Source organism: Echeneis naucrates, chromosome 18, assembly GCF_900963305.1.
Source record: "Echeneis naucrates chromosome 18, fEcheNa1.1, whole genome shotgun sequence".
Lineage (NCBI taxonomy): Eukaryota > Metazoa > Chordata > Actinopteri > Carangiformes > Echeneidae > Echeneis > Echeneis naucrates.
Window position 1 is genome coordinate 1412955 of NC_042528.1, and position 26677 is coordinate 1439631.

Here is a 26677-nt window from a genome sequence, read left to right on the forward strand (position 1 = left end):
CTGTGATGTGTCGGCTGGGAAATAAAAACAAATATGTCGACATTGAGACATCAGTCAGTCGGAGCTCTGAGAGGCCAGACCAGTCGCATTGTTGCACACTTTGAAGACAGCATGAGCGTTTCTCAGGAATATTTAAGTGATTAAATCAAGTCTGTCTTTTTAATGTCAGGCTACATTTATTTAAATAAGCACAGTCTCATAAATTAGCCTTCTTGTTTGTTGACCCTTCGCTTCGATACGATACGAAACATTTTTCTCCATCGTATTTCAGTCCGATACGCTTCCATCGAAACGCTGACTGCAACATATAATTACACACTTGGATCTGAACGAGCAGACTCAGTAGTGTCAGGGTTGAATGGCGACGCTTTGCTCTTTGGATGAACGTGGTTGGACGTAACTCGTCGTTTTTAAAGCCTCCAGTTTGTACCGTTAAAAAAAAAACAAAAAACAACTAAACCTTTTCTTGCTTTAGTCGTTTAATATCAAACTTCCTGTAAGGTGAATGTTTTGATCTTCTAGCCTTGGCCGGAGACATTCTTACATTTTATGAGACCCTTCTTTCTTTCCCAAACTTGTATTTTTATGTCTTTACCCTCTTCCCTTATTTTTATGTGCAGTAATAGTAAAAATATGGTCGAGCATTCTGGAAATTGTGCCACAGTTATGCAGTACTTGATGTGATGCTGCATCTTACTGCTATTAACGTGTTGTTGTTGTTGTTGTTGTTGTATGTAACTGTCAGCAGGCTGTAGTTGTTCATCAAAACGCACAAATTCACATTCAACTCTACCAAACAAATCGCTGATGCAGGTAACTTTTCCACTTTATAGTTTATTACAGGAGTACATTTAACAATCACTGTAACAAAAAAAGGAAAGGAAGAAGGGCGAACAAGACATTCATATTCAAACTAAATGAACATATTTTCCTGTAAAAAGAAATACAAATATTATGTACAGAATGAAACCAACAGGTGACAGGAAGGGGAAGTGTAGTCGCTTGGCACTTAAAAAATAGACATACCTCGCAAGTGCTTTCTGTTTTCCATAATTAATATCAAATAAAATGCAGTGATAATAAGTCTGAATAACAAAAACAAATAATTATTACAGTAATCAAATCAACAATATTAACATTTTAAACATTGTTTACAATATAACTGAAATACATAACATTCGAAATACATCCAATATTTACCAAAGACCTTCTCATTTAGGCTAAAAACTCTAACTCTGTAATAGAATAAAAAATAGCATTTCAAATATCTTATAACAACAATATTAATCATACAATAACATTAATATTAGGTTATTAGTAGACGTAAATAGCTGATTTTCCCCATGGCTTGCTAAAGAAAAGAATCTTGTACAAATTAATATACACTATTATCTAGAAACGCTCTTTTTGTTTTCAAAAAAGGCAAATATTTCAACCAGCTAATTCATATATATGGATATATATACATAAATACATATCCATATATATGAATGTGAAGGGAAAGAAATAGCAAATCTCAATTGATACAAACTATTGCAATCTAGAACTCTCAATTAGAAAATATACACAAGAAAGCAGCAAAAAAAAAAAAAAAAAAATCTATTTTCAGATTTTTATATATATATATATATTCATATCATGAAGACATCAGTGGTGTGGTTGGTAGAAAGAGTGAACAACGTCTGGCACAGGCTCCAACAAGAAAAGCCCTGTGAGCACGACCCTGCGCTCCCCTGAAACCTCATTGGTCCTTCTCTCTGCAGCTTCCGGTCGAGGATTCAAGAATGTCCCAGAGTTCAGCTAACTCGTCCCAGAGAGAAGTTTTGTTTTTCTTCTTCTTCTTTTCTTTCCATAATTGGGAACACAAAGCTCTGAGAGACCTGATTGTGCAATCACCTCGAACGATAAATCTCTTTTAGCTAATAAAGTTGCTTAAACCATGGAAGTTGTTTTTGTTTTGCATTCTTAGCGTTGATTGGAGGAGCAGCAAGACGCAACGTCACCTTCTCCGCAGAACTCAAAACGACTGCCCCGAGCAGACAGGAAAACAAAAACAGTACACAAAAAAACAAACACACAATGACAAAGCAACACTCAAGCAGCATGTATGTAGGTCATCTCCTCTCCACCTCTGCCTCATCCCTCCCTTCTTTCCTCCTCCAGCTCAGGAAGTTGTGCCGATTCGTTTCTGTATCCTCGTGGTGGGATAAAGTCGCCGTCCGAGAGAGTGAAATCTCAATGCAACTTAGAATTGTACTTCCAAAATCAAAGCACAGGTTGAGAGAGGTTACAAAGCAGGTCTGGACCTTATTACAGTTTGACCTGGATTTCAGACACTTTTGTCTCATGTGATGCCAAATTGGGGATTCTCGATTTTGCACGCACGACCAAAACGATCTGAAACACGAACGGAAGCCCCTGATAATCCTTCGTTTCTGCAAACAGAAAGCAAAGGCACTGTTTTTCAAGATTTTCAAAAAGTAATTGGTCCAGCTCTGAAACGACATCAGTGATAGTCTTTTTTTATTTTTTATTTTTTTGTATGTGCAGTCAGTCAGAGTTAAATATCAAAAAGCTAAGTCTTACTCTTTATTCGCCTCTACGTCTACTCAGCACCTGAGTTCACACATGCTCTATAATTGGGCAACAGTTTGAGGCAATGCAGTTGGCCAACCTGCCAGCCACAGAGGAAGAAGGGTGATGTTGGAAAATTTAGGATTGCAGGAAAATAAACGTTGAAGCCGAAAAGAGCCTTTAAATGAATGTTTCTACGTGACGGTGGTCGTTTGACAAGCTGATTTCACGGTGCGGTTCTTCGATGGAAGCAACGCTGAGGCGGCTGTAGGAAACTGAAAGAATTGCCCATTTATATTAAATGTTCTGCCGCTTAAAATATACAGCCAGTTCATCTCCCACATCAGAATGACATCCCTCACATTTCTGAGCAGAGCTCTTCTCCTTCGCTGCCTGAATTGATACTTGACCCGAATTATCTCTACGCAACTGTGATCGTGTTACGGCGAGCAGAGCCGATCTGACGAGCTCGGTGCCCGCTGTGCTACGACCCCTTTCGCTGCATCTGTTAGCTGGCAAACTGTCTGAATTTTGATAGAAAACACCTGAAAGGGGGGGAAAAAAAAAAAAAAAAAAAGTCACCGCTGATTCTTTCATTCTTTTCGAAAACGAGTTGCATCTCAGCGGCGTCCTGTCTGATCACAAATTTACCAATTTTCCAGTCTACACATCGGACTCTTTTACCCTGAAACGGTTCACTGATTTCGATTCAGCACAAGCAAAATGCTAAAATCATCTTTCCTCCTTTACCCTGTTTCATCCATCTCTCCCTCCTTCCACAACCATCTCTATACTTTTCTTCATTTCACCAGAAGTACCACCATACCGCTCTTTCTCCCGTTGTGCACTACCCACATTCTTTCTAATTATATTACATAGCTTTTTTTTTTTCTTTTTTTTGTCTACATACATTTTGTTTGTATATTTCTTAAAAAAAAAAAAAAAAAATACACAGAAGAGAGCGTAATTAGGAACTTTTTTTTTTTTTTTTTGGCAGCTTCTTCCTATCAGGGAGGAAAGTCTCAATCATCATCGGTTGTAACAAGAGACAAAGAGCTCTGCTTTTCTTTTAGTCTGAAAAACAACCTCCAACTTGGCAGAACAAAGGTGGAGAAGAAAAGATAACTGATATTCCTTCTTTCCTTCCTTCAGTCTTCTCCCTAAAGACCTCTTCGATCGCTCACCCCTACCCCTACTCGTCAGCTCTGCCCTTTTCAAACCGTCGCTCCCAGCAGCTCTTCTGACTTGGCCATGATTTCGTTCTGGTTGGAGTCCAGGCCGTAGAACTTGACCTTTAGCCCGTCGACGGGGTGGACCACGGGTACCGTGACCACGCGGGGGAACTGCCGGGTTGCCAGCTCGAAGCGGCTGGTGCTGGCCAGCTCGATGGCGAGGATGCGGAGGAAGAGGGTGGCGAGTTGCTTGCCCAGACAGGACCGGACGCCGCCGCCAAAGGGCAGGTAGTGGAAGCGCCCCTCTTTGTCTTCTCCCCGCTCCTGACTGAAGCGGTCGGGGTCGAAGGCGTCCACGTCCTTGAAGACCGCAGAAGTGTCGTGGGTGTCCCGAATGCTGTACATCACACTCCAGCCTTTGGGAATCTGGACTCCCTGGAGACAAGGAGACAGAGAAAGGAAGTTGAGCGGGTTGGTGGCGTTTTTATACCTTCAGACTTTGACCTCTGCAGAAACTCTCAACGTCAAAGTGAAATAAAGATGCATAAGTTGTTACGACTGCTGGGCTACTCACGTCAAGTTCGAAGGTCTGCATGGCGGTTCGGTAGGCCCCTGAGACGGGCGTGAAGAGTCTCAGCACCTCCTTGATGACGCAGTCCAGGTACTTGAGGCTCACGATGGTGTCCAGCCTCAGTTCGGCTTCGGGGCAGAGGCAGCCATTGTGGAGGAGGCCCCTGGCTCTCAGCTCCTCCCTGAGTCGCTCCAGGACCGGAGGGTGACGCAGGAGCTGCATGATGAGGGAGGTGCTGGCGCTGGCGGTGGTGGCAAAGGCTGCGAAGATCAGCTCGATGGTCGACTCCTGAAGGCGGGAGATGGTGCGTCAGTTCGTTTTCCTTCGTTATCAACGATCTTTCAGCCGGTCGAATTCCAGATTCTAGCCCTCACTTTTACTGTTCAGATTCTCTCTCCTCGGACAAAGAGTCCGGACAGTGGAAACATAGACTTTATATTACCTTCTGAATGGTGACAATTGTCTAATTGTGATTTGCTCACCCTGAAATTTCAATTCTTTTCAAAATGTGACTTTTTTTTTTTTTTAATTCATCTATTATGAAGCCAAACTGTGAGCAAACCCGGGACCTCAACTTTTACTTTGGGCGCAAATCCAACACCCCACACCTCAGGCCTGCCATTTTGTTTGGTAACAACATCGAGCCAAAAAAAATGTCAAAAGCCAATACGTAATGAAAGTATGTTATTTTTAATTCCTGAAAAGTAAAGTGTTTGGAAATATGACGTTTGCATCCAGGAACAACATTTAGCAGCACGCCTCGCGGAGCCCTTTATTAAGGTGGTGGAATAAATAACATCGAGGCCGGGCAGCACGACTCTCATTATAAACCTCTCATCTGCCATCATCTGTGTCAAAACACGTCCCAGGCTCAGCCCACATGTGTCTGTTTGGGCGAGGGCCTTGGCGACAGGGCCTCCCCAGTACGTTGTGTGTGTATTTAGATATATATAAATGTGTGTGTGTGTACAGGAGGCCTCTTTCAGACCCCTAGCAGGGGGAGTGTTGACTTATTTTTGGCCCTGGACTGAACCCAGAAACCACAGCGAGCAGAGAGAGTTGAGTTTCCACAGAATTCCTCAGAATTGCTTTAATAGGTAAATAGAGGGTGTGCCTGCCTGCCTGCCTGTGTGTGTGTGTGTGTGTGTGTGTGTGTCTGTGTGTGTCTGTGTGTTTTGGTCTTAGTCTATCGGCATCTGTGCTGTCAAACTGTATTTTACTTAAAGATGCCACACGAGTTACTCCTGATCTGACTTGTTGGAAAAAAATATGACAACAGTGTGTGTCTGTCTGTCTGTCTGTGTGTGTGTGTGTGTGTGTGTGTGTGTGTGTGTGTGTGTTCACGAGGCCCAGACAGGTCCTCTCGGGCACCACTTTCCTAGGTAAACAGAGAGTGTGTTCTTCTGTATGTGTTACATACATGTGTGTGTGCTTTACAGCGTCTGCGCTGACACATTTGTTCTTCTGTATGTGCGACTGTGTGCGTGTTTGCACACACACAGACTGCTTGTGTTGTGTTGCTCCCACGCGCGATGGAGTGACCTCTTGTGCGTCTGGCTTCCCTCCAGCATGTGTTTGCCCAACACTTCCTCCCACTCAGGTTTTTTACCTTCAGCTCCTGCATGGTGAGCTCGGTGCCGTTCTCCTTGGCGCTCTCCATCAGGACGTCCAGCGCGTCGCTGTAATCCTTCCCCTGGGAACACAGTGGCTTCTCCCTGATGGCCTTCTCTATGCTTTTCTGGAGAGTGTCGCGTGCACGGATGCCCTGCAGACGCACACAAAGACACAACTGTTAAGACAAAGGACCGTGTGGAGATTTGAAGAAGAGCAGGTGAAGCTCTCGTACCTTCCGGTAGCCGCTGAACGGCAGGTCTATGGGCAGACTGAACAGGTTGTCAACAAAGTCCTGAAAGGTGTTGAACAGATGGCGCATCTCCTCCTCCGACACCCTGAAGCCCAGCAGCACCCTCACCGCCATGGTGAACGACAACCTCTGGCTCTCCCTGTGGAAACCCCAAACGGACTCAGAGTTATGTCCTCTGCTGTCTAAAACTTGTGTAATTAGCTTTGGTTACACAAATAATTGGGACAGTCTGTACCTGTAGACGTTGATGGGCTCGGGGTTGGAGCTCCACACCCGGAGGCTCTCCTGGATCACCTGCTGGATCTTGGGGAGGTAGGACTCCAAGGCCTCGTGGCTGAACACTTTGGCAAACACCTGGAGGAGACACGTGCCATTTAAAATACAGAATGACTGATAAGCATCGGCCGCCATTTTCATTAAAAGGTCGTAAATTCCGTGACTTGGCACAGACGGCAGCCGGGGACGGCTTCAAACCAGCGCAAGTCAAAACAGGACAAAACATTCAACACACACACGGCTGCAATTTTCTCCGTCCTCTCAGTCACCCCAGCAGAAGGAAACCTCAAATACAGTGAATCCTGACTCACTGGGCGTGCGAGCAGATGGCGGCTTATTCTACGTTCACGTTTACATTTGTGACCTCCCGTCAAATTTAGTGGAAGGACGCCAACTCGTAAAATGTGAAATCAGGTCCAACATGTCTTTATCCAAGAGATAAGTTGATCAACTGAAGGGAATGATGAAACTCCCATAGTTGTAGCTTCTCCAGTGTGATCCTTTGCTTGTTTTCCTTCTTTTAGTTTATTATAAGTTCAATATTTTTGGCTTTTGAAGTGTTGCTCAAGCAAAATAAGCAGCTTGATTACGCCCACTTGGGATCTATTTAATTGTGAGCGGGATCATTTTCTGCACTTTGGCACAATCCTCCCAAATCTGGAGGATTTTCATTTTGGTTTTCTGCCCTTTATCAAAACACACTGCTGTAATTTTTTTTTTTTTTCCTATCAAATCTGCGATGCTCAATCTCGCTCCTTGACATCTTCTATCAATTCGAGCGACACGTCATCCAAACTTTGCATCGCCTGTTCATTCTTTTTATTTTCTCTGATGCCCGTTTCCTTATTCTCACTCTGCTTCTCCTTCCTCTTTACAGAGACTTATACATTGTGGAGGTTTTCCCCTGTAGTCAGCGAAACTAGAATGACAAGCAGAAACAGAGAGAGAGAGAACGGAGGGGGGGAGTCTTTCCTGGCTGCTCGTAGTATTTCTTCGTATGAATCAGTCACCAGTCGTCAGTGATGTTTGGACAAATAACATTCCATCTGATTTAACTTCCAAAACTGTCCTTAAAACAGTCTTGGAAGTGATTTAGACACGGAGAACATTGGAGAGGAGAGAGAGGCCGAACAAAAATAGGCCTTTTATATTAATATGAATCAGTCACTGACACTTTGCTTTATTTGGATGAATAACATTCGTGGGCCTTTAACCTTTGGAGCTTTTCTGCAGAACAGTTGCAGATTATTTGACCACATAGATGCTTAAATGTCAACTTTTAAATTATTTTTTTGAGCAACGCGATGTGAAATCGGCTTCCCACGCACGTCCTTCAGTTCAAAATCACGATAATGACAGTAATGATAATAATAATAAGTCCTATGTTTTAGTTCATCTGAATGTTGTCTCCCCGCATTGTCGAGAAAGTTCAGCGACTGGTACACATGGTTTGTATTTTCTGCTCGATGAAACGAGACTGGAACATTTGAACAAGCAAATTTTATATTAGCAAGAAATACTGTCTAATGATAAGTCAGCCAGTCAATCACCCGTTCAATTCACTTTAAGAGCCGTTCGAGTCGTCTTGGAAACGCCGGTCAGGATGTGGGCTGAACATTTGCGTGTCAATTTGGTTTCGCTGTATTACTTTCTTTCCTTATTTGTTTATTCTGAATGAACTTTTATGCCTCTTTTTTTTAATGAACTTCTTCATTATCAAACCTACACAAACTCAGAACTGCATCTCCTCTGTGGTTTTCTCCCACTCGTTTTATCCCTGCGGGTTCTTTTTACGACTTTCCTTCTACTTTATCACCGTTGCAGATGAACCAAACTACATTTGAAGCAGCGTAGACGTTATTGTTAGTGAACATTTGACGAGGACGTTGCAAAATATCATCCTGAAAGTCCTTCTGTGATTGTGGCGTCCGACAGGATTGACGCTTTTGAAGCGCAGCTTGTGCAGAGAGGAATGGCTTTGTTGTGTATTTGGAATATATTTTCCATATGTTAACACACTCGGAAGAACATGGACACGAAGACAAAGTGTTCCTGCTTCTCTTCACCGAGACATAATAGAGGCTGAGAGGGAAGAAAGGAGCTTCTAGTGGGATTTGGGTCCAGGCCAGCGAGGGTCCATGTGGTTCTTGAGGTTGATGTTTCAGCCACCAAACCATCAGTCGGGCGCTCGTCCTCTTTTTTTGTCCTCTACCTCATTTTCCTCTCTTCTTTCTCCTCCGTTTCCCTCTTCACTCTCTCCTTCTCTCTCTCTGTGCTCTTTCCTCCAAACGCCCCCTCCCTCCCTCCGTTGCCCCCAGATGAATGAACAATAGCCCACTGAGCTGCTGCTGTGTGCACCGAAGTGTGTGAGTTACGTGTATGCGCTCTTATGAGTGTGTAGATATTTATATATATATATTATAAATGTGTGTGTGTGTGAGGGAGTTGCTAGCGCAGATCACAGGGCGCTCTAAGACGTTAGCAGCGCTACATTTCCTCTGCCGCCGCGCCCTGAGGCCGCTGGTCACAGATCAGCTTACATGACCCGCTCGCCAACCCTGACCACAGGGGATTACACACAGCATCTGACCTCAAGCACACGAGGCCGCCCCTTTTGTTACCCGCCGCTCGGTTAGTTAGTTCGCTTCGTTTCAGCAGAATTGAACCTCAGGACCAGGGCCAGGGTTTGGGTTTCTGAAAGCCACCGTCCAGATCCTCCAGTATTTAAAAAATCATACTGATTGTCAATCAATTATCTTTTTAATTTGACGTTTAGCTCTCGGTCAGTCAATCGGATGATAATTAGTCGGTTTAATTCGTTTCCACTCTGTCATCGAGAACAGAGCTGAAAAACTGGACAAAAAAATAAAACCGCTTATAAAAATGAATGAATGACATTCAGAGACTGAGAGCTGATTGGTTGAAAACATTCGTTAAGCTAACGGAGGTTGTGTAACGCTGTGAATTTAGCCATTTAACCCGTCTGTGCTGGATTATGAATAATTGGTCAATTTGGGGAGTGCTTTGCCTTTTCTAACACACACACACAGCAGCAGGGTTGAGCTACTGTAAGAATTGTGAGTCATTCAGTGCGTATGTGTGTGTGTGCAGGCGGACAGGAGGCCAAGACTGAAAGGTAACTATAGGTCAGATTAACACACACACACACACACACAAACACGCAGTATCTCCCTACACACTCTGGCTGCCAATCAAACTAACACTTTTTTATGCAATGTCACTCTGGGACCTTCCAAGTGTGTGTGTGTGTGTGTGTGTCTGTGTGTGTGGGGATTGTTCAGTAAAACAGTCATTTTTGCTGCACCACAAAAACGTGACTGTCTTCTGTAGCCTGCAGCGCAAAGACACAGGCTTAAAGACACACACACACTCAGTGTCGCACACACAGACACAACCGTCGTAATAACGTCCATATGTCTTAAATTATGTGAAAGTGCTGCGAGCTGCTGGTTCCACAGACATGTAAAGACTCCTTTATTCTTCTCTCTCTCTCTCTCTCTCTCTCTTTACTCCCACCTCTTCCCGTCTCTCCCTGCCCCTTCATCCTTCCTTAAAAAAAAAAAAAAAAAAAACGCACTCTTTATTCCTTTTCCTCTTTTGCTGCCTCGCTGCGGAGCACAAACCGCCAGGTGAAGGTGAAGTCACATCATTTCCACGTTACAGTTTTCACACCGTCGTCACTCCCTTTTTTTATCCACATCCATCTTCTCTCTGAGCTGGAAGAACATGGATTTTCTTCTTTTGTTTATTTAATAAATTTCCATTCTTTTTTATTTTTTTTTGCTGCTTTGGCACTTAGCCCTGAGCTTCTCCTCCTTTTTTTATTAGTCCGCTGGTTTTACTTGAAGGGGAAATAAAGCACTTTTTACTTCATTGAAGAAACCTGCAGTTGCTGGCGGTTCTGCAGAGTCAGCATTCAGACTACTGTAACATGCAAAAATCTAAAATATCATAAATCGCTGTGGTTCTCAAATGCAGACTTAATACACAACTGATGTTTAATAACTTTTAATGAACAAAGTTAAACTGTATGAAGTCAGCAGATAAGCATGTGTTTGGATTTTTACCTCGCCCTGAAAAACGACTAGATCCTGCTCTGTTAGTGAAAATTTCACCTTTGGCACGGATTAAAATAAATCAGAGTGGGCTTCTTCTGAGTCAGAATTGGCAGTGCCCTCTACTGGTGATGGGCAGAAGCACAGCAGACACCATCACACACACAAAGCTCCATCCGGAGCAGCATCCCCTCTCCAAAAACGCCTCCGCTGCGTGAAATGAACCGACAATTCCTCTGACCGACAAACAATGAAGTGGGGGCGTCGGTGGTCTCTTTAATTCCCTTTCTGTCTCTCTGTTTCTGCCTTTTCCTAAATTTGGGGGTCCAAAAGAAAGAAAAACAGGGAGGAAGGAAAATGTAGCGCTGGCGGCGAAGGGCGAACGGGGAAGGAAAGAGGGTGAGAAGGGGGGAGGAGGTATGTGAGAGGGGGTGAAAATAAAGACCGGGCTGCCACTGTCAACACAAAGTCTGGATTCTCCTGCTGTTATTTCTGCACGGAGGTGGGGGGGGGGGGGGCGTTTTTCCACTGCGGGTCAGGTGGAGCTTTCTTCGGCCTTCTCTGCATGTTTATTACGACACAAGACAAACACGCGGTTTATCTATTTATACCAAGTGCAGTTGTCCTGGAGCTGTTTTTGTTGCCCCAAACTGACCGAGCAAACGCACAAACACAACCCCTTTACCTGCAAACACTGACAGATAAATACGGCCGGTTCCACCTCTCCCAGGAGTCACTGTGTTTGCAGGAGAAAAGGGTATGTTTGATATTGTTTTCAGTGGAAGGTGGTGTGTAAATCCTGGCTGGCTCCCGTTGGCCCCGGTTGGCCTGTAGTGGAAAACCAGGCCGCTGCGGCTCCGAGAAAGAGTTAGTTTCCCCGCTTAACACGAGGTTATATGGAAACTGGCTGGCTCTGTTGATCCACCAAAGGCTAATGTGCTGTGTGAAGATTGTTTTTCCGTACGAAAACCACAAGGAGGGTTGACACACACACAGACACACACAGGAGCAGTTCTGGTCCAGTGGGTCAGACAGTCAGCCTGTCTCAGTTGATGCTGTTTCGCTTCTGTCTGTTGATTTAGTTTTATTACCCAGAAAACAGGAGGGAGTGCACTGCCAACCCACACACACACACAGACACACACAGACACACACACGCCTACATAATCCTTGAAAGCCGCCCCGTTGACCTCTCTGCCCTTTCTCGGTTTCAATCTCCGTCTATTTACCCTCGTGTCATCACGATGACGTCGCACCTAAGTTCGCACACACAGAGCTACACAAATGACCGTCAGGTGATTTATTGTGTGCACCTGTCAATCAGCATGTGTTGTCGTCTTCTGTTTTCCGAGATGAGATGTTTTCTCATTTCCTGTTCTCCCAACAACAGGAAATGAGAAAACTTAAAATATTTGTTGCTTCCTCGTCAAGAAAACGTCCCACTTCGGCCTGATAAACAACTCTTGATAAACAATCGGTATTTGACTTATTTGTAGTGTTACTTGGCTCCGCTTCTGTGTTTATGACGTGTCTTTTAAAGTTACGCAGCCCTAAAAGTGTTTCATTAACTATTAACTATTTTGGTGGCGCGGAGGAAATGATTTCATGATGCGAGCCCAGAGCTGCAGGAATAGACGTTGGCCTTCATAATTCTTAGAATCATGATTTTTATTCTGTTTCACTTCTGGTGGGAAAACCAAAGTCACAATGGTTTCGATCTATTGTTGACGGCTTCGTTGCTTCATCTCCTGCAGAGACTGTAGAAGTTTGCTTGTTTTGCTCAGTATATTCCTATAGGCAGCGTCCCCGACTGTCCGTTTGTCTCTGTATTTGGTTTAAAGTGGGGAATGTTCAGGTGTGCACACATGTGCTTTAGTATACTGCTGTGTGTGTGTGTGTGTGTGTGTGTGTGTGTGTGTGTGTGTGTGTCGGGCCCCCACAGAAAGCCCCTCTTTGTGCCGTGTCGGAGGCAGCCTTCCTAATCAGGGGTCATTACATGAGGTTAGTGCGGGGGGTCTCCAGGGAGAGGAGAGGGGATCAGAGCCCAGATTAGACCCAGCCAACCCCTCACCATCCCCAGGCACCGGGGCAACGAAACCTGACCCCCCCCCCGCCTCCCCCATCCTTCTTCCATGGTGGATCCAGAGAGAGAGATTTACCAGAAAATACCCCCGGCTCTGCTTCTAGTCCTTTCTCTGTGTGTCTGTGTGTGTTTATCAGTGTGTTGTTGATGTTTTTGTGTGTGTGAGAGAGGGAAGGAGGAAGGTATGTGTCCGGGGGAGAAGGGGATAATAGGAGGGGGAGGTAAGTGGCTGATTACCTGAAATGGTCCTGGCACAGAAAGAGAGAGAGGATGGAGGAAGAATCAGAGAAATGAAGAAGATATGAGAAAAAAAAGGTAAAAAGGTATTGACTGGGAATGTCTCTCTCTCTCTCTCTCTCTGTTTGTGTGTCCGTGTGGACTGGGGGGTGGGGGGTGATGTTGGGGGGAGGACAGCGAGGTCGTTCTCACGCTTCAGTAGCCAGAACGCTGCTGATAAGCCTCAGAGAGCAGGATAGTTTTACACTGATGCTCTCTCTCTATCGCTGTTGTGTTGTGTTTCCTTGAGAGTGTGCGTTTGCCCACTCCTCTCTGGTACATGTGTAGAGAAAAGTTCTAAACGTGGCGTCTCTTTTCCTGGAAACAGATTCTCGGTTCTGTCTTTCAGTCGAAGCGTGTAAACTGTATTTAAAGTATTTAAAGTTAAAACCTCCATCTGAAGGAACATTCCACCCAAACTGTGAAGTGAACGCGGGTCGAGTCGTGTGTTGTGTTAGCGTCCTGACCTTCCTCCGCTTGCGGTGGATGTCTCCGATGCTGTTGGCCAGCGAGTTGGGCCCGAGCAGCGTGGAGGTGCTCTGAGGCCAGTCCACCGTCACCAGCGTGTGCTCGCCCATCAGCACCTTACGCACGTTCTCGGCGCCCGTCACCCGGATCAGCGGGCGGCCCAGGAGGTGAGTCTTGAACACGTTGCCGTATTTCTGCCTCCGTGATGCGTGGAAGCCCGAACCCTGGACAAAGAGACAGAGAGGAGTCAGTCTGAGAGCTCTGCAGGGTGTGGTCGGGCTATTATTGATTACAGCCTGTGATGGAAAAGCCCATATTGACATTAATCATCCTGTTTTTTTTGTGTATATATAGAGATTGATGTTTTCTAAAGACCTGGACTGCTTTTGAAGTTCGCTGGACAACAATGATGAGCGTTTGGCTGCACTGTGGAATTTCCCTTTTAGTGGCAGAGACATACAGAAGAAGGTGTGAGGAGACATTATGTCGAGGAAATCCCCGAACACTCCACCCTTCAGAGAACCGCTTTTCCTGCCTTTTTTTTCTGTTGTTGGATGGAGATCCCCCCGCTCACTCATTCTTTTTTGTTCAGATTGATGTTGCCCGTGAGGAAACCAAAATGAACCTGGCAGAAATTTGACAACAAACACTTGAAGTAGGATGGTACGTTTCTAAAACTGGCTCTATTCTCTGTGCACATCATCATCGTCGTCCCCCTCCTCTTCCTCACCATCACCCGCCCGTTAGCAAATCTGATATTTCCACAAGGAACCACATGATGGTGTTTTTTCCAGCGCGGCAGAAAGCGCTCCTTCTCTCCCGATAGCGAATCTTACGACTGATTTTTATGCCTCCCGTTAATTTGAGCCTCTGGGATCTGACCTTCAGTCCAGCTTTGATCTTCAAACCTAAAAGAGAGTCAGCTCAAAGTCTTTTTTTTTCCTCCTCTCTGTGGTCTGGGGCCCAAACAGACCATTTCTGCCCCCCTTACATGCATAAAGTTACTGATGTTTCAATCATCTGGGCTCTCTGGGATAAAGTAAACTTCTCTGCTGAAGGCAGCAGAGTGCAGATGTTTAAGGAGCCCACATACATCAGGTTAATTCAATGAAAGCTGATTTAAGTTGCCTTCAGGACGCGATGCCTTTAGGGAGTTCAGCATCCATGTCTACCTCCGAATAGTGGAGGTTAAAGGTTGTCCAAACATTTACAGCTCAGGCTCCGAGTACAGCAAATGAAATTTCTCATCCGTGGGGACCAGAACGGAGGATTTAGTCATTTTCTGCCTGCCACCACTCCCTGTAATCTGCTTCCAGTTCTCTAAACCTCGTACATCTGAAATAGCAGCTGATGTATTGTACTCAATTATACATATAAGATGCGTATTTGATTGTTAAGAGACATTTATATCCTTCCTCTGCCTCAGAAGTTCCCTTGGTCTTGGACTTGTGACCCTTACAAATTAAAACATGACCACTTTGGGGGCCCCAGGCCTCAAGTTGGTAACAATTAGACTCCTTCAAGACTTCACAGCTTTAAAATGAGCTGCGAATATCGCAGCAATGGTCTGTATTTATTGAGCTATTGAAATATTCATCGAGTGTGTCGGTTTCAAGTCTGTAGTAAACATAAGAAAGAGGAAAAAGTCGTGAGCAGTGATATCCAAAGAGAAAAAGCTGTCAGATTTGACAGATGATCTGGAGGAACCGGAGCCCAGAAGCACCGCAGGAATTCGCATCGACAGACAAAGATGCTAAAGATCGATTGTGCTGCTTCGAAATTTGCTCCAAACCTTTTTGCCGCTGAGGATTCAGATTAAATCTTTGCTACTTTCTCTTTTTTTGTTGTTGTTGTTTCTTTACACTGCTACCCAGCAGAGCAGGCTGGGCCCCCCTCCCCTCAGTTTGAATAGCGTGGCTGTCAGTAAACCCCCAGAGGACCAGAGCTGGAGTCAGTTAGCGAGCTGACCTGAGTTCAGCTTTGACGCTGACCTCTTAACGGTCCGGGTCACGGCAGAGCGAGAGGGAGCCGACCCCAGAACTGTAAATGGGCTGTTTGAGTGAAAAGAATATATATCAGCCGGAGGGCAGCTTACTGTGTTACACACACACACAGCGACACACCAGGTCCTGCACACAAACGCAGCATTCACACACACACACACACATACAGTAAAAGCACACAAGCATGTACATGTAAAGGCACTTCGATGCAGTCATGCATGTTCTCACAAACACACACACCAAATTTCGCCCAAAGAAATGTGCAAAGCAAACAAACACAAAGAGGCCTAAACTGAAAATTGCCGTGACAACACTAACTGGTTTGACCCCGGTTTACTCCTGGGGAAAGAGATATGTACAACTGTGAGGCGCAGACACACACACACACACACATGTGCACACTTTCTTAGCTAACTGTGTGTGTACAGACTAAAGAAGTAGTTTGTGAGTCTGTCTTCTTTTACTTTGGCGATCATCTTTTGCGTTTGCATGTTTAGTTACATACAGTGTGTGTGTGTCTGTTTGCATAATGCAGAGCTTTTAGCAGGCAGCTAATTTTAGCAGGTAGTTTGTTTCCTGTTTGAGACACACCTCTCTCGCTGCAGTGGTGCTTACTGTTTGTGTGTCTGTGTGTGAGCTTCACCTCTTGCTGCTCCACTAATTTATCTTCACAGTGCTTCTGGTTTACGGTGTAATTTGTGGCGCAGAGTCCTGCAGCGAAGCCTTGATACGTTTAATACAATCAAATCAAAAAGTTGCTTCGGTCGCCAAGAACCGTTAAAATGAGGGAAGTGTTTAAACTGAGTATTAAACTCTCAACCTGCTCGATTCACCGCGAGGATCAACTTCGGAGAAAACGCCGGCTCATCTAATCACCTTTTATTACCAACAGCTCCTAAATACACAGGAACGGAAACCAAACCCGCCGGCGACATAAACGGAGCTCACAGAGTTTAACGCACACTCCGCTGTGGTCACAATCCAAAAACAAAGGATTTACACTTCCCATCATGCACCTCTTCTGTTCTGCCCCAGTGAGAAGACGTGATATTTGGGAGGAACCTTGAATATTAAAAAAGATTCCTTGGTTATGAAGTTGTATGGTGTTAAAACAGCGAACGTTTTAGTTTCTGAGCCGCAGCTTGACCTTAACCAGGACCTCAGAACGGACCGTCCTTGTTGTTATAGCAACGATCAACCAACGCCAACAGTCTGAATCACTTATTAGACTAATTCTTCGTCTTGGCAAACAGAAGAGCTGTGAGAGCACCTGATCGATCGCCGCCGCTGCGCTCATCTCTCCCTTCTCCTGCTCGCGATGAACCTCACATGTCAACGTGTCTTAGCGTGAACTCAACCTAAATTGAGCACAGATGCCTCGGCCTCCTCGGCCTCCTCGTCGCTCTGTTAGCTGTTTCACGTTGCTTTGAAAACTGCGATTGCCAGACGGCTTTTATAGATGAAAAACGCGGCTAATTAGCATTCGGGCCCGACACTTCCCGGCTTTGTAGCCGTGCCTTTAAGCTGCTTAAGACCTTTTCACGAGGTGTTGACGTTATTTCGTCTGCACCATTTATTTCTATAAAACGCTCCCCGTTATTGCTGCATTGCATTCTGGTCCGTCACCTCTTCTGTCAGCCGCATGTTTCGGATTTTCTACCTTCATATTTGAGCCGAGCTAGCGGACAGGGGCCGATTTCACTTTCTTTCTCACTCTGCTGCTCTGTCTGGGTACAAACTGTTGACCCGAACTGTTTTCACAGCTCCTGTACACTTCCTCTTTTTACTGTGGCATGCACGCACACACACAGACGCACACATTAACACACACGCCAGGTCGCCGGCTGGCCTCTGGAGCCCTCAGGGTGTGTGTGTGTGTGTGTGTGTGTGTTTGAGTGGGGTTGTTTTCCAAGCTACATTTTGCTGCCACATGGATGTAGAGTGGTTTAGTATGTCTGCCTGGCAGGCCTGCACACACACACGCACACAGACACACACATTAGCAGGGAGTTCCTCAGTCAGCCAGACAAGGCTCCCTTTCACACTCCAAGATACAGCATCAGATTGGGTCGATTGTGTAATTTCTTTGGTGTGTGCATGATGTGTGTATCTCCTCTTTCCATTTCTCTGTTTTCTTTTCACACACACACTTTGGCAGAAAATGCACAACTTTCATTTGTCATGTTCCCTGCAAGAAAAAAAATTGTGCGTGCAACAAAATGTTATATACTGTGTGTGTGTGTGTGTGTGTGCCAGGGGTGTGGTCTGGATGACATTTAGCTTAAAAGGTGAGAAGTGTACGCTCCCCTCCCCATCAAACCTGGCAAAACACACACACACAGTAAGCAAGCATGGAAAAGTTGTGATGTAATGACGCCACACTTCTCTTGCAGGAGAACACGTACATGACCGCACACACATACGAAGAGTCGTAGATGTCGCAGGCGTCACTCCTTAACACTGATTGCACAGGCAGAAACACACACAAACAAACACACACAGAGAGAGAGAGAGACAAGAAAACCCGCAAAAACCAAAATTGCTGCCACAACATTACGTCTGATTTGAGCTGAAAACCATAAAGAGTCTGTGTGCGTGTGTGTGTGCGTGTGTGAAAGGGGAACACCAGTCCTGTCCAGCCAGCCAATCAGAGCTCAGACTCACACTCGTTCTGCATTTGATTTTTATGCAGGTGGTGTAGTTCACATACAGTCTGTAAATCTGACTTTCCTGACTCCAAATGAAGTTTAAAAATCTTTTTTTTTTTTTTTGTGTGTCAAACACACAAATCTGACTTTGCAGTGTGTTTTTAAGGTGCAGATGAAACACTAGGTGTCAGATTTACTGTAGGATCCGAGCCACGGGTCAAATGTAAGGTCAGAATAAGGTAATGTCGGGGTCAAAGGTTATGTAGACACAGCTGAGGGTCAGCAGCAGAGTTTAATAACACTCTTCTCCCTCTGAACTCTGTGTGTCTCTTTTATGGATAATTTTTTTTGGGCAGACATTTATCAGATATTTTACAAGAAACTCAATAAAGGGGCAAGAGCGGGAGAGAGAGGTGGGTGAGGGGGGCAGTTCTGGGAGAATTTTCCAAACACCAAGTGTTTCCCTTACACATTCCCACGCCGAACATTTCTGACACGAGAAGAAAATCTGACACAATGATCGCCGTCTCTCTTGTTCTGCAAACTCACACACACACACACACTGTCCGAGCAGGGGCACCGGCCGTGCTAAAAATACCCCCGTCTGTTCTGTTGGGGTTGGCCTGGGGGCGAACCTGGGCCCGGGCTTATAAATGTCCTCTTTGTAACGCAGTGGAAATGTCCAACAAATGACTCTTTTATTAGGGCAAGACAAAAAAACACAGCTAATTATGTTTACTCAGATCAATGCCGCGGCTCGACAAGCACACACACACACACACACACCAGCTAGCTGGGGGGGGGGGGCAGCAAGAGTGTGTGTGTGTGTGTGTGTGTGTGTGTGTGTGTGTCTGTAGGGAGAGAAAATCTACATTCAGAATAAAGACTGATGGGAAATCCATTTTTCGATTCACGCGGGCGCATGAAAACTGATTTCTGGATTTAAAGTGTAAAAAGTGTTAAATTCTCGCTCTGCGTTAATTTGACGGACACTGAAGCGACTACTGATGATATCACGTCGACACCTGTTCGAACAGGAAACACAAGCTTAACACAAATTTGTCTTAAAATTCTAGTTGCGTTGCGGCTCGTCTTTCCTTTTCTGTTTCTTACTTTCTATCGCTCAACAAAATCTTTTTACTGATTCAGATTTAACAAATGAAAAATGAGAGACATAAATTGGTGACTGGTTGTTTCTTGTCTTTGCAGCTTTTGGTTGGTGTGTTGGTGGGAAGATGACGGCGGCAGATAAGGTAAGTCTTTGCTTTTGTTATTCTGGAGAAAGAGCAGGTGAATCAGAAAGCAGACAGGAGCGTCAACTTGGAGTTATTTTTTAAAAAATAGAATAATTCGTGAGCAAGTTTTCTGTCCAAAAAAGTAAATAAAGTAAAATAAAAGTGAAAAAGCAGCGAGGGAAGAAGCAGAGAGAGGAAACGAGGTCAAAGGCTGTGAGGGAATTCCTTCTTTCCTTTCAGCTGTCAATCATTCAGCCGGTGCCAGAGATACCGAGGGACCAGTGTGTGAGTCTTTATGTCTTGTGTGTGTGTGCGTTTGCGTTTGAATGCTGCGATAGGTCCTCGACTCCACAATGGGCCCCGTCCCTTTGCGGTCACGCCACCACATCAGCGAGACAGCGAGGGAACAAGAGTAAGGCGAGGAGGAAAGGAAGGAAAGGGAGAGAAGGGGAAGAAGAGTGGAAACGCACACAAAAAAAGGAAAAGACGGAGAGCGTGGCGGAGAGGTGGGAAGGGTGCTGGTTTTCAGAAAGGACGGATTAACGAAGAAGGGCTGCGGATAGTTCAGCCAAAAAACCAGGAGAATGGAGGGAGAGAGAGGGCTGGCCCCTGACCCGGGGACATTATAGAAAGGGAGATTATGGTTGTTGAAAACTCTCTAAGCACTCACCCCGGGACCCCAGCTAATACACCGACACACACACACACACACACACACTTCAGCCTCAGACACATGTAGATCTGACTGTTAAAAACTAGCAGCCACGCCTCTTTAAGGATGAACTGTGGCTTCATAGCTTCACCTAAATATTAATAATCTGCAGCTGAAAACAGCCCCCCCCCCCTCCCCCCACAGTTTTAAGTCCTGGATTTGGATGCAACAATTTTTTTTATTTTTATTTTTTTCCTCGGGCGAAGAAGACAAATTGGTGAAAGTCTAATTGTAGACCTTCAGTGAAGCGTTTATAAAAGAAGAAGAAGAAGAAGAAGAAGGGGGGAAAAAAAAAAACTCGACTTGTCTGTGACACACAAATTCACACTCATTGAGAAGGAGCTTAACGCTGGACTCCACTCGGCCCGGGACAAGAGTGCTGGACCGGGAGCAGCCTGTTCTCGGGGTGAAAGAAGGGGCAAGGAGGCCGCTGCCAGCACCTCCTGCTAATCTGAACAAGAGGAGGAGGATGGATGGATGGATGGATGTGAAGAGAGGGAATTAAGAAAAGGCGGCCAAGGAGAGATGCTGTTATCGAAAAGATTCATTTAAGAAAAGCAATATTTGCGGTTTCGACTTTGACTTCGGATCCTTTTTTCTTTTTTTGCATTGCAGCTCCAGTCGAGGCAGCTAAACTTTGATTTTGCGCGTAGTGCGTAAAAGATAAAGAAGATGGCTTTCCTTTTTTAAAAGGAAGAGAAACTGTCAGGCGAAAGTCATTTAAGAGCAGGAAACAGAAAGGCTTTTGATTCTGAATCAAAAACAAACTAATAAGATGGAGGGGCAAAAAAAAAACAAAAAACAAACAAACAAAAAAAGGTTCGCGGGATGTGAGAAGAAGAGTCCTCGGAGGTTCAAGGGTCCTGCCTTGAATGTTAACGCTGTTACACCACACACATATAAAGGGCTGCCCCTTTTCCCCTCCAATCAACTATGTATCAAAGAAAAAACACACACACACTTTCCAGCTCCCTTTAATTTGGGAACGAAAGAAAAACGAGGACAGGCAGAAGAAAGAGTTAATCAATCGGTACTGAAATGTGATCCGTGCGAGCGTGTCACGCGTGGTGCAGTTTGTTTTGTTGCTCTATATGTGCGTCTGCTGCGTGTTACACGTCTTTATGTGCATGCACTCAAAGTCTTTCCATTTACTGTGTGTGTGTGTGTGTGTGTGTGAGGGCTGTGTAACCGCAGCTATGCAGCACACAGCGAGCTGGACCACAGTAATGGAACCTACTATAGATGAAGCCACCAGGCTTCACAATCCCTGCTCTGTCTGAGTCGGTTAAAGGAGCAATCCACCTTAAAAAACAACAAAGCTCCCACGTGGGCCGTAAACCGGACCCCCCCCCCCACAAATCCAGATGTTCAGCCCGTCTTCGATCCAGGACGGACGGACTCGAACCACAACGCTGTCAGGATGAGAGGGGGTTTATTAGAACCAGAGCTGGTCACTGGAAACAACAAATTTACATCGAATCAAGCGTTTGTTTTGTCCTGCAGTTGAAAAAAAAAAACAAAAAAACTTTTTAAACCAAAAAGTCTGCCACAAACAACAAAGAGGGCCGTTCAGATGGATGCCGCTCAGAAATACGACTGCACTTGAAGGCACCATGAGACAGGGGGGCGGTTAAAGGACGATTTCACCTCAGAATAGAAATAATTACCCGAGGTCAGTCGGCGGCTGTCTGAGTATTTGAGTCTGTTCATGTGCGTCTACAAAGAGCAGGAGGACAGGAGGACAGGTGAGGGGGAGAGAGAGACAGCGAGACATAGAGAGACAGAGAGAGAGACAGAGAGAGAGAGAGAGAGAGAGAGAGAGAGAGAGAGAGAGAGAGAGAGAGCTGTCATCACTGTGTGTGATGAGAGAGGGTTTGGTCTGCAGGACTGTTATTACTCTGCCCACCATCATTTGCACTTCATCACTTCAAAACAGACAGAGAGAAGACGACAGGCTGGCAGACAGAAGGACATCGCATTAGTGTGTGTGTGTGTGTGTGTGTGTTTGTCTGTCTGTGTGTGTTGATGCTAAAGCTTGTCCAACAGCTAAAAGCTAAATGAGATTAATTATAAAAGCAACTAACTGTCACTGATAACACTCTGCATAGACATCCTCTGTGTGTGTGTGTGTGTGTGTGTGTGTGTTGTTCAAACACACTGTGCCTTCTACAGTCTCTGTGCCGTCTTCTTTTCCTCTGGTCTGACCCAGATTCAGTTCAGCCTGTCTGCACTGCATGTGTGTATATTTGTGTGTCTTACATGACTCTGTCTCTCTGTGTGTGTGTGTGTGTGTGTGTGTGTGTGTGTGTGTATCTGTGTGTGTGTCCCCTCGATGATCAAGCGTAGCATCACTGGATGACAGCGTGAATTTCCTCCAAATCGAAAGAGTAACTTCAACACCCAGAATTCTCAGCGCACAGCTTCGTGTTTGTCGTCTCAAAACTTTAACGATTTTTTAAAAATATTTATAGAAACTTCAGGTAGATAAACGCTGCGCTTTGGTGACCCCCGGTGGTCGTCGGAGGCTTAACGTTGGAAAGGTGATCGAGTTCATTACCCAGAATTCCTGTGGCATTACCTCTGTGTCCTTTTTTTTTGCAAACTTCGGCTCATCCGACAAATTTTAAGCTTGCGTTAACTTTCAGGATAAACATGTTGCAGGAAACGTAGAAATTTGGTGCCGTTTTTTAACCGTGTCCGAAAAAACGCAAATACTACGAAGCAGCGCAGTTTAAAATGTTGTGAACTTTCAGTTGTAATGTGAATTAGCAGAAAGGTAATATAAAAAAAAACTAGCACGTTTCAATTTTAGAGGAACTCCAGGAAGTATCTTGTAGTTTTTACTTAAAAATCAAATCTGTCTGAAGCGTACGGAGCCAATAAAAACTGCGTTCATTCATCTCTTTGTGGATGAATCACGTTTTTTATATAATAAAGGCGTCGACACAAAAGTCGCACTGATACTGATGAGGCACGTGTGCGTCCATATTGCGTTGACACAAGTGTGCACCTGTGTGCTAAAGCATGTTGGTGTATCTGCAGGTGTAGCTGGATAACTGGTAGAAGAAAATCTGCAGCATGTAGTTACTGACTCAGTGCACGTGTGTGTGCGTGTGTGTGCGCTCGGTAGCGCTCCTGCTTGGCACCGTCCCTCCTGAAGGTTTCGGTTCCTAATGGGAGCAGACAGCTCTTTGGCAGAGTGACCGTAAAACTATTCCGAACTGCAGATCGTTTTTAAAATGGATCCGTCAGAAAAAAATGAAAATGTGCTTCAGCTGCTGTGTGTGTGTGTGTGTGTTGAGGTAAAAATACACTGCATGTGTATTTATGCACACCTCAAGGCCCGAAGTGTGCGTCTGTGTGTGTTTGTGGGGAAATCTTTTGGCAGATATTGGCTGCAGCTACAGTTTTGTCAGATTTACAACAACGCACCGAAAAAGCTGCTTGTCGTGATTAACCCGAATGTGACATCACTTCCTGAAACCAGCGGGCGAACAAAGCGGAGCGTTTAGCAGCTAGAGAGCTAGGCGTGTTCCCCGGTGGATGGTTGAGACCAAAAATAGAGCAAAAACACCGAATCAGGACTCCAGCTGATGATGATGATGATGATGAGGGCGGCTCCCTATGTAGTCCTGAAACTTGATTATAAAAGGAAGAAACTACCAAATATTTTTCCCCTCAGTGTAAATATCTGCTGCGTCGTCACCGATGAATGAGGACTGTGGAGGAAAGTCATCGTTTTCCTGACCCACACTGAAGGGAGCAGCAGGCTGCTTTGTTTGTGCTGAGTGCAGCTACGTTCCTTTGTTCTGACTCTTAATCAGGACCAGTCCGGTTTAAAAAGCCCACATCTGTAGCTTAATTTCTTAATTTCTTGAATTTAATCAGATGCTGTGTGCACTCCCCCCCTTCTCTGGCTGACTTTCTCACGGAGACGACTCGTCCCCGGACCCGTCTGACATCAAACAGCGGACGGTGCAGCCGAGACAGAAAGCAGCATCTGGACAGGAAGGTCCAACCGCAACCGCTGCAGCCCAGCTTCTCTGTCTCACTCCATTTCTCTGCCGTGCTGCTTCCTGACCTGAACTCCAGGACCGGGTCAAGGACCGGGTCCAGGTCCAGGCTGCAGGATGGGGGGGGGACACTTTGGTCCTCATTCCTCTGTCTGCCTGACATGAAGTTGGCTTTGATCCCTGGTTTCATTCTGGGAACGCGTCTCACTCGGTGTCAGATGTAAGGGAGAGGAGCATCGCAAGTTCAAGTCCCGCACGCGGCCAACGTGCCTCTGCTGTCTGAGCCCCCCCCCCCCCCCTCCCTCTCTCTCTCTCTCTCTCTCCCTCCTCTCTTTTTCCTTCCTCTCTCTCTCCTCCTTCCCTTTCTCTTGGGAGCCATCATAGCTGGCGCTGACAGCCGCTGCTCAGTAGCGGGACTTGCGTGCAGCCTGGTGGGGTCAAGCCAGGAGTCTGAAGCCCCCAACCCCCCCCCCCCCCCCCTAACCCCCCACCCCACCCCACCCACAAAACTGAAGCACTGGCTCAAACACATGCACAAACTTGTCCCAACAAGGTTCGATTCCTCCTGTTTGCTCACGTTCTCTGGACAAAAGCTCCTGTGGAGGTTTCCCTTTACCCATCAGCCACTGCACGCCTCAAGACATTCCCGTTTTCTGCCATCTGTCCAATCACCTGGGGGGGGGGGCACCCTCCTTATGGGACAGTCGTGATACATGCAGCATAAGAGAACAGAGAAAGAGATGAAGAGGAGGAGGAGGAGTGCTCTTCATCTTTAACCCTTCACTTCTCTATGCTTACTTTTGCGCATCAAAGATGGACTTTTACTTTGAAACTTCTGGAGGAAGTGGTGCCGAATCTAAATTTAACTCAGGCACAGCATCAGATATGACCGACAGTTAACCAGCCAATCAGAGTGACTCCGGCTCGACCCCCTCCGGCGCGCGCCGCGGTTGGCTGACCCCACGCGCTCCCGTCTGAGATGATAAAAAAAAAAAAAGAGTCCTGATCTCATCGCCACAGAGGATCACGGGAGATTACAGGACTGTAAACTAATCAGGAGACAAGTGAAAGTCTTTGATCTGTGTGTGTGTGTATTTTCTCTCGGTGCATCATGGGATGTTGAGTCAAAGCGAGTTTGGATGGAAAAAGTCTGAAACCTGCTCAGCTAATTTACTATTCACGCGCACCGAGGAGTGTGTAAGTGTGATGAATGGACTCAAACACAACGACACACACAGCAGTCGATAAGACTGATGAGATCAGACACAGAGTCGCCCCCCCCCGCTCCTCCCTCCCCCGGACCCGGACCCTCTTACCTGCAGGAGCCAGTGGCAGGTCTCGCCGATGAAGGGGAAGCCCATGGATCCCTTCGGCATGGGCAGCTTGCAGTTTTTATCCCGGGTGGCCGTCCAGCGGAGCTGCCACAGCTGCTGGGAGACGGCGAGCAGCAGCGCCATGGACACCAGGCAGGCGGCCAGAGTGGCCAGAGCCGACACCAGGTCGAAACTGTCGAACAGCATGGTGATGGAGAGCCCGGCGGTCCCTCTCAGTGACAGTTTAAAAAAAAAAAACAAAAACGTGTAGCTGCGGATCCGCTGGATGATTTTAAAGTTTTTTTTCTTTTGCGTAAAAGCGCAGCGCTCCTTTACGCGCTCTGGAAGTGACAAGAGGCGGCTTGTGTTTTCAGAATGAATGAACTGTGTGGAGAGAGAGATCTTTCCCCCTCTCTCTCTCGCTCTCTCTCTCTCTCTGGCTGACTGGATCTCCAGATATTTCTTTAAAAAAAAAAAAAAGAGGAGAAAAAAGTCACCAAGTTGCGTTTCTGTGCGTAAAAAAAGTGCAAATCAAAGCGCAGGAGATGCTACAGGTGAGCTGAGCTGCCTCTCTCCGCGCCCCCCGTCTTCAGTATCACACCTCAGCGTGTAAAGTGTGAAAAAAATAAAAACAAAACCATTAAAACTCACTTAGTTTTAATGGTTTAAGCATTTAGCACAAGAAACACACAGCGCTGAAGTTGGAAAACTCATTTTTGGTCTTTTTTTTTTTAGTTTGTTTGTGACTTAGAGTGAAGGAAAAAAAAAGTCTAAAACTTTTGAAGCCAAAATCTGGTGGTGACACGTTTATGTCACAATCGGGGACAATTGGGCAAAAAGAAGAGTAAAAGCCCCAAACTTAAAAAAAAAAAAAAAAACTTCTGGAGGGATGGAAAGATTCTGTTCGGCTTTTGGGGAGAAAAAAAAATGAACGAAAAACTCTTCCAGGAATCACGTCTCGGTCAGATAACAGATGAAAAATTCAAATAGTAAAATAATAATAATAAAAAAAAAAGATTTTTCTTTTTTTAAAATATATAAAAAGTTTTCATCTGTGAGGAGAAAACGGAGAAGTGAAGCCGTTTAAGATCCGTGCAGGAGTGAAAAGGTGCGCAGGAGATGCTGAGGAGCCGCCGTCCTCCTTCTCCTTCTCTCACTTTCTGTCGTCCACTCTTTTCTGTGTACCTTTCTGTTTCTGAGCCTCTCTCTCTCTCTCTCTCTCTCTCTCTATACAAGTCACCCTCAGTATGAGTGTGTGTGTGTATATGTGTGTGTGTGTGCGCGCGTCCAGCCAGGAGGCACCAATGAGTGTTTATATAGTGCGGAGGCAAACTGGAAGGCGAATAGGCGGCCAAGGGCTCCCGTCGGCCCCCTCCAACCCATCCAGAGAGAG

General features: G+C 45.7%; 1 protein-coding gene across 2 annotated transcripts; it reads right to left on the reverse strand.

The window, feature by feature from the left end:
- Positions 1-814: 814 nt before the first annotated feature.
- cyp26b1 (cytochrome P450, family 26, subfamily b, polypeptide 1) lies at positions 815-26677 on the reverse strand. Of its 2 annotated transcripts, XM_029526613.1 has the most exons (7): positions 25288-26676; positions 13360-13584; positions 6417-6535; positions 6164-6320; positions 5927-6082; positions 4321-4605; positions 815-4181 (listed from the first exon to the last, which is right to left on the reverse strand). In XM_029526613.1, exons 1-7 carry the CDS (start codon positions 25489-25491, stop codon positions 3789-3791), a joined length of 1539 nt encoding a protein of 512 aa, XP_029382473.1. In that variant the 5' UTR covers positions 25492-26676; the 3' UTR covers positions 815-3788. The 2 variants fall into 2 exon arrangements, with proteins under 2 accessions (XP_029382473.1, XP_029382474.1); XM_029526614.1 differs by lacking the exon at positions 13360-13584 and having other exon boundaries at positions 25288-26677.

What these genes read in the sequence shown, in the direction of transcription:
- cyp26b1 (XM_029526613.1), bottom strand. Translation starts at nt 25,491, where the DNA reads ATGCTGTTCGACAGTTTCGACCTGGTGTCGGCTCTGGCCACTCTGGCC. An exon ending in CGTTCAGCGGCTACCGGAAG is followed by an intron (nt 6,083 to 6,163) that starts GTACGAGAGCTT and finishes GTGCGTCTGCAG; the next exon opens with GGCATCCGTGCACGCGACAC. An exon ending in TGCAGACCTTCGAACTTGAC is followed by an intron (nt 4,182 to 4,320) that starts GTGAGTAGCCCA and finishes CCTTGTCTCCAG; the next exon opens with GGAGTCCAGATTCCCAAAGG.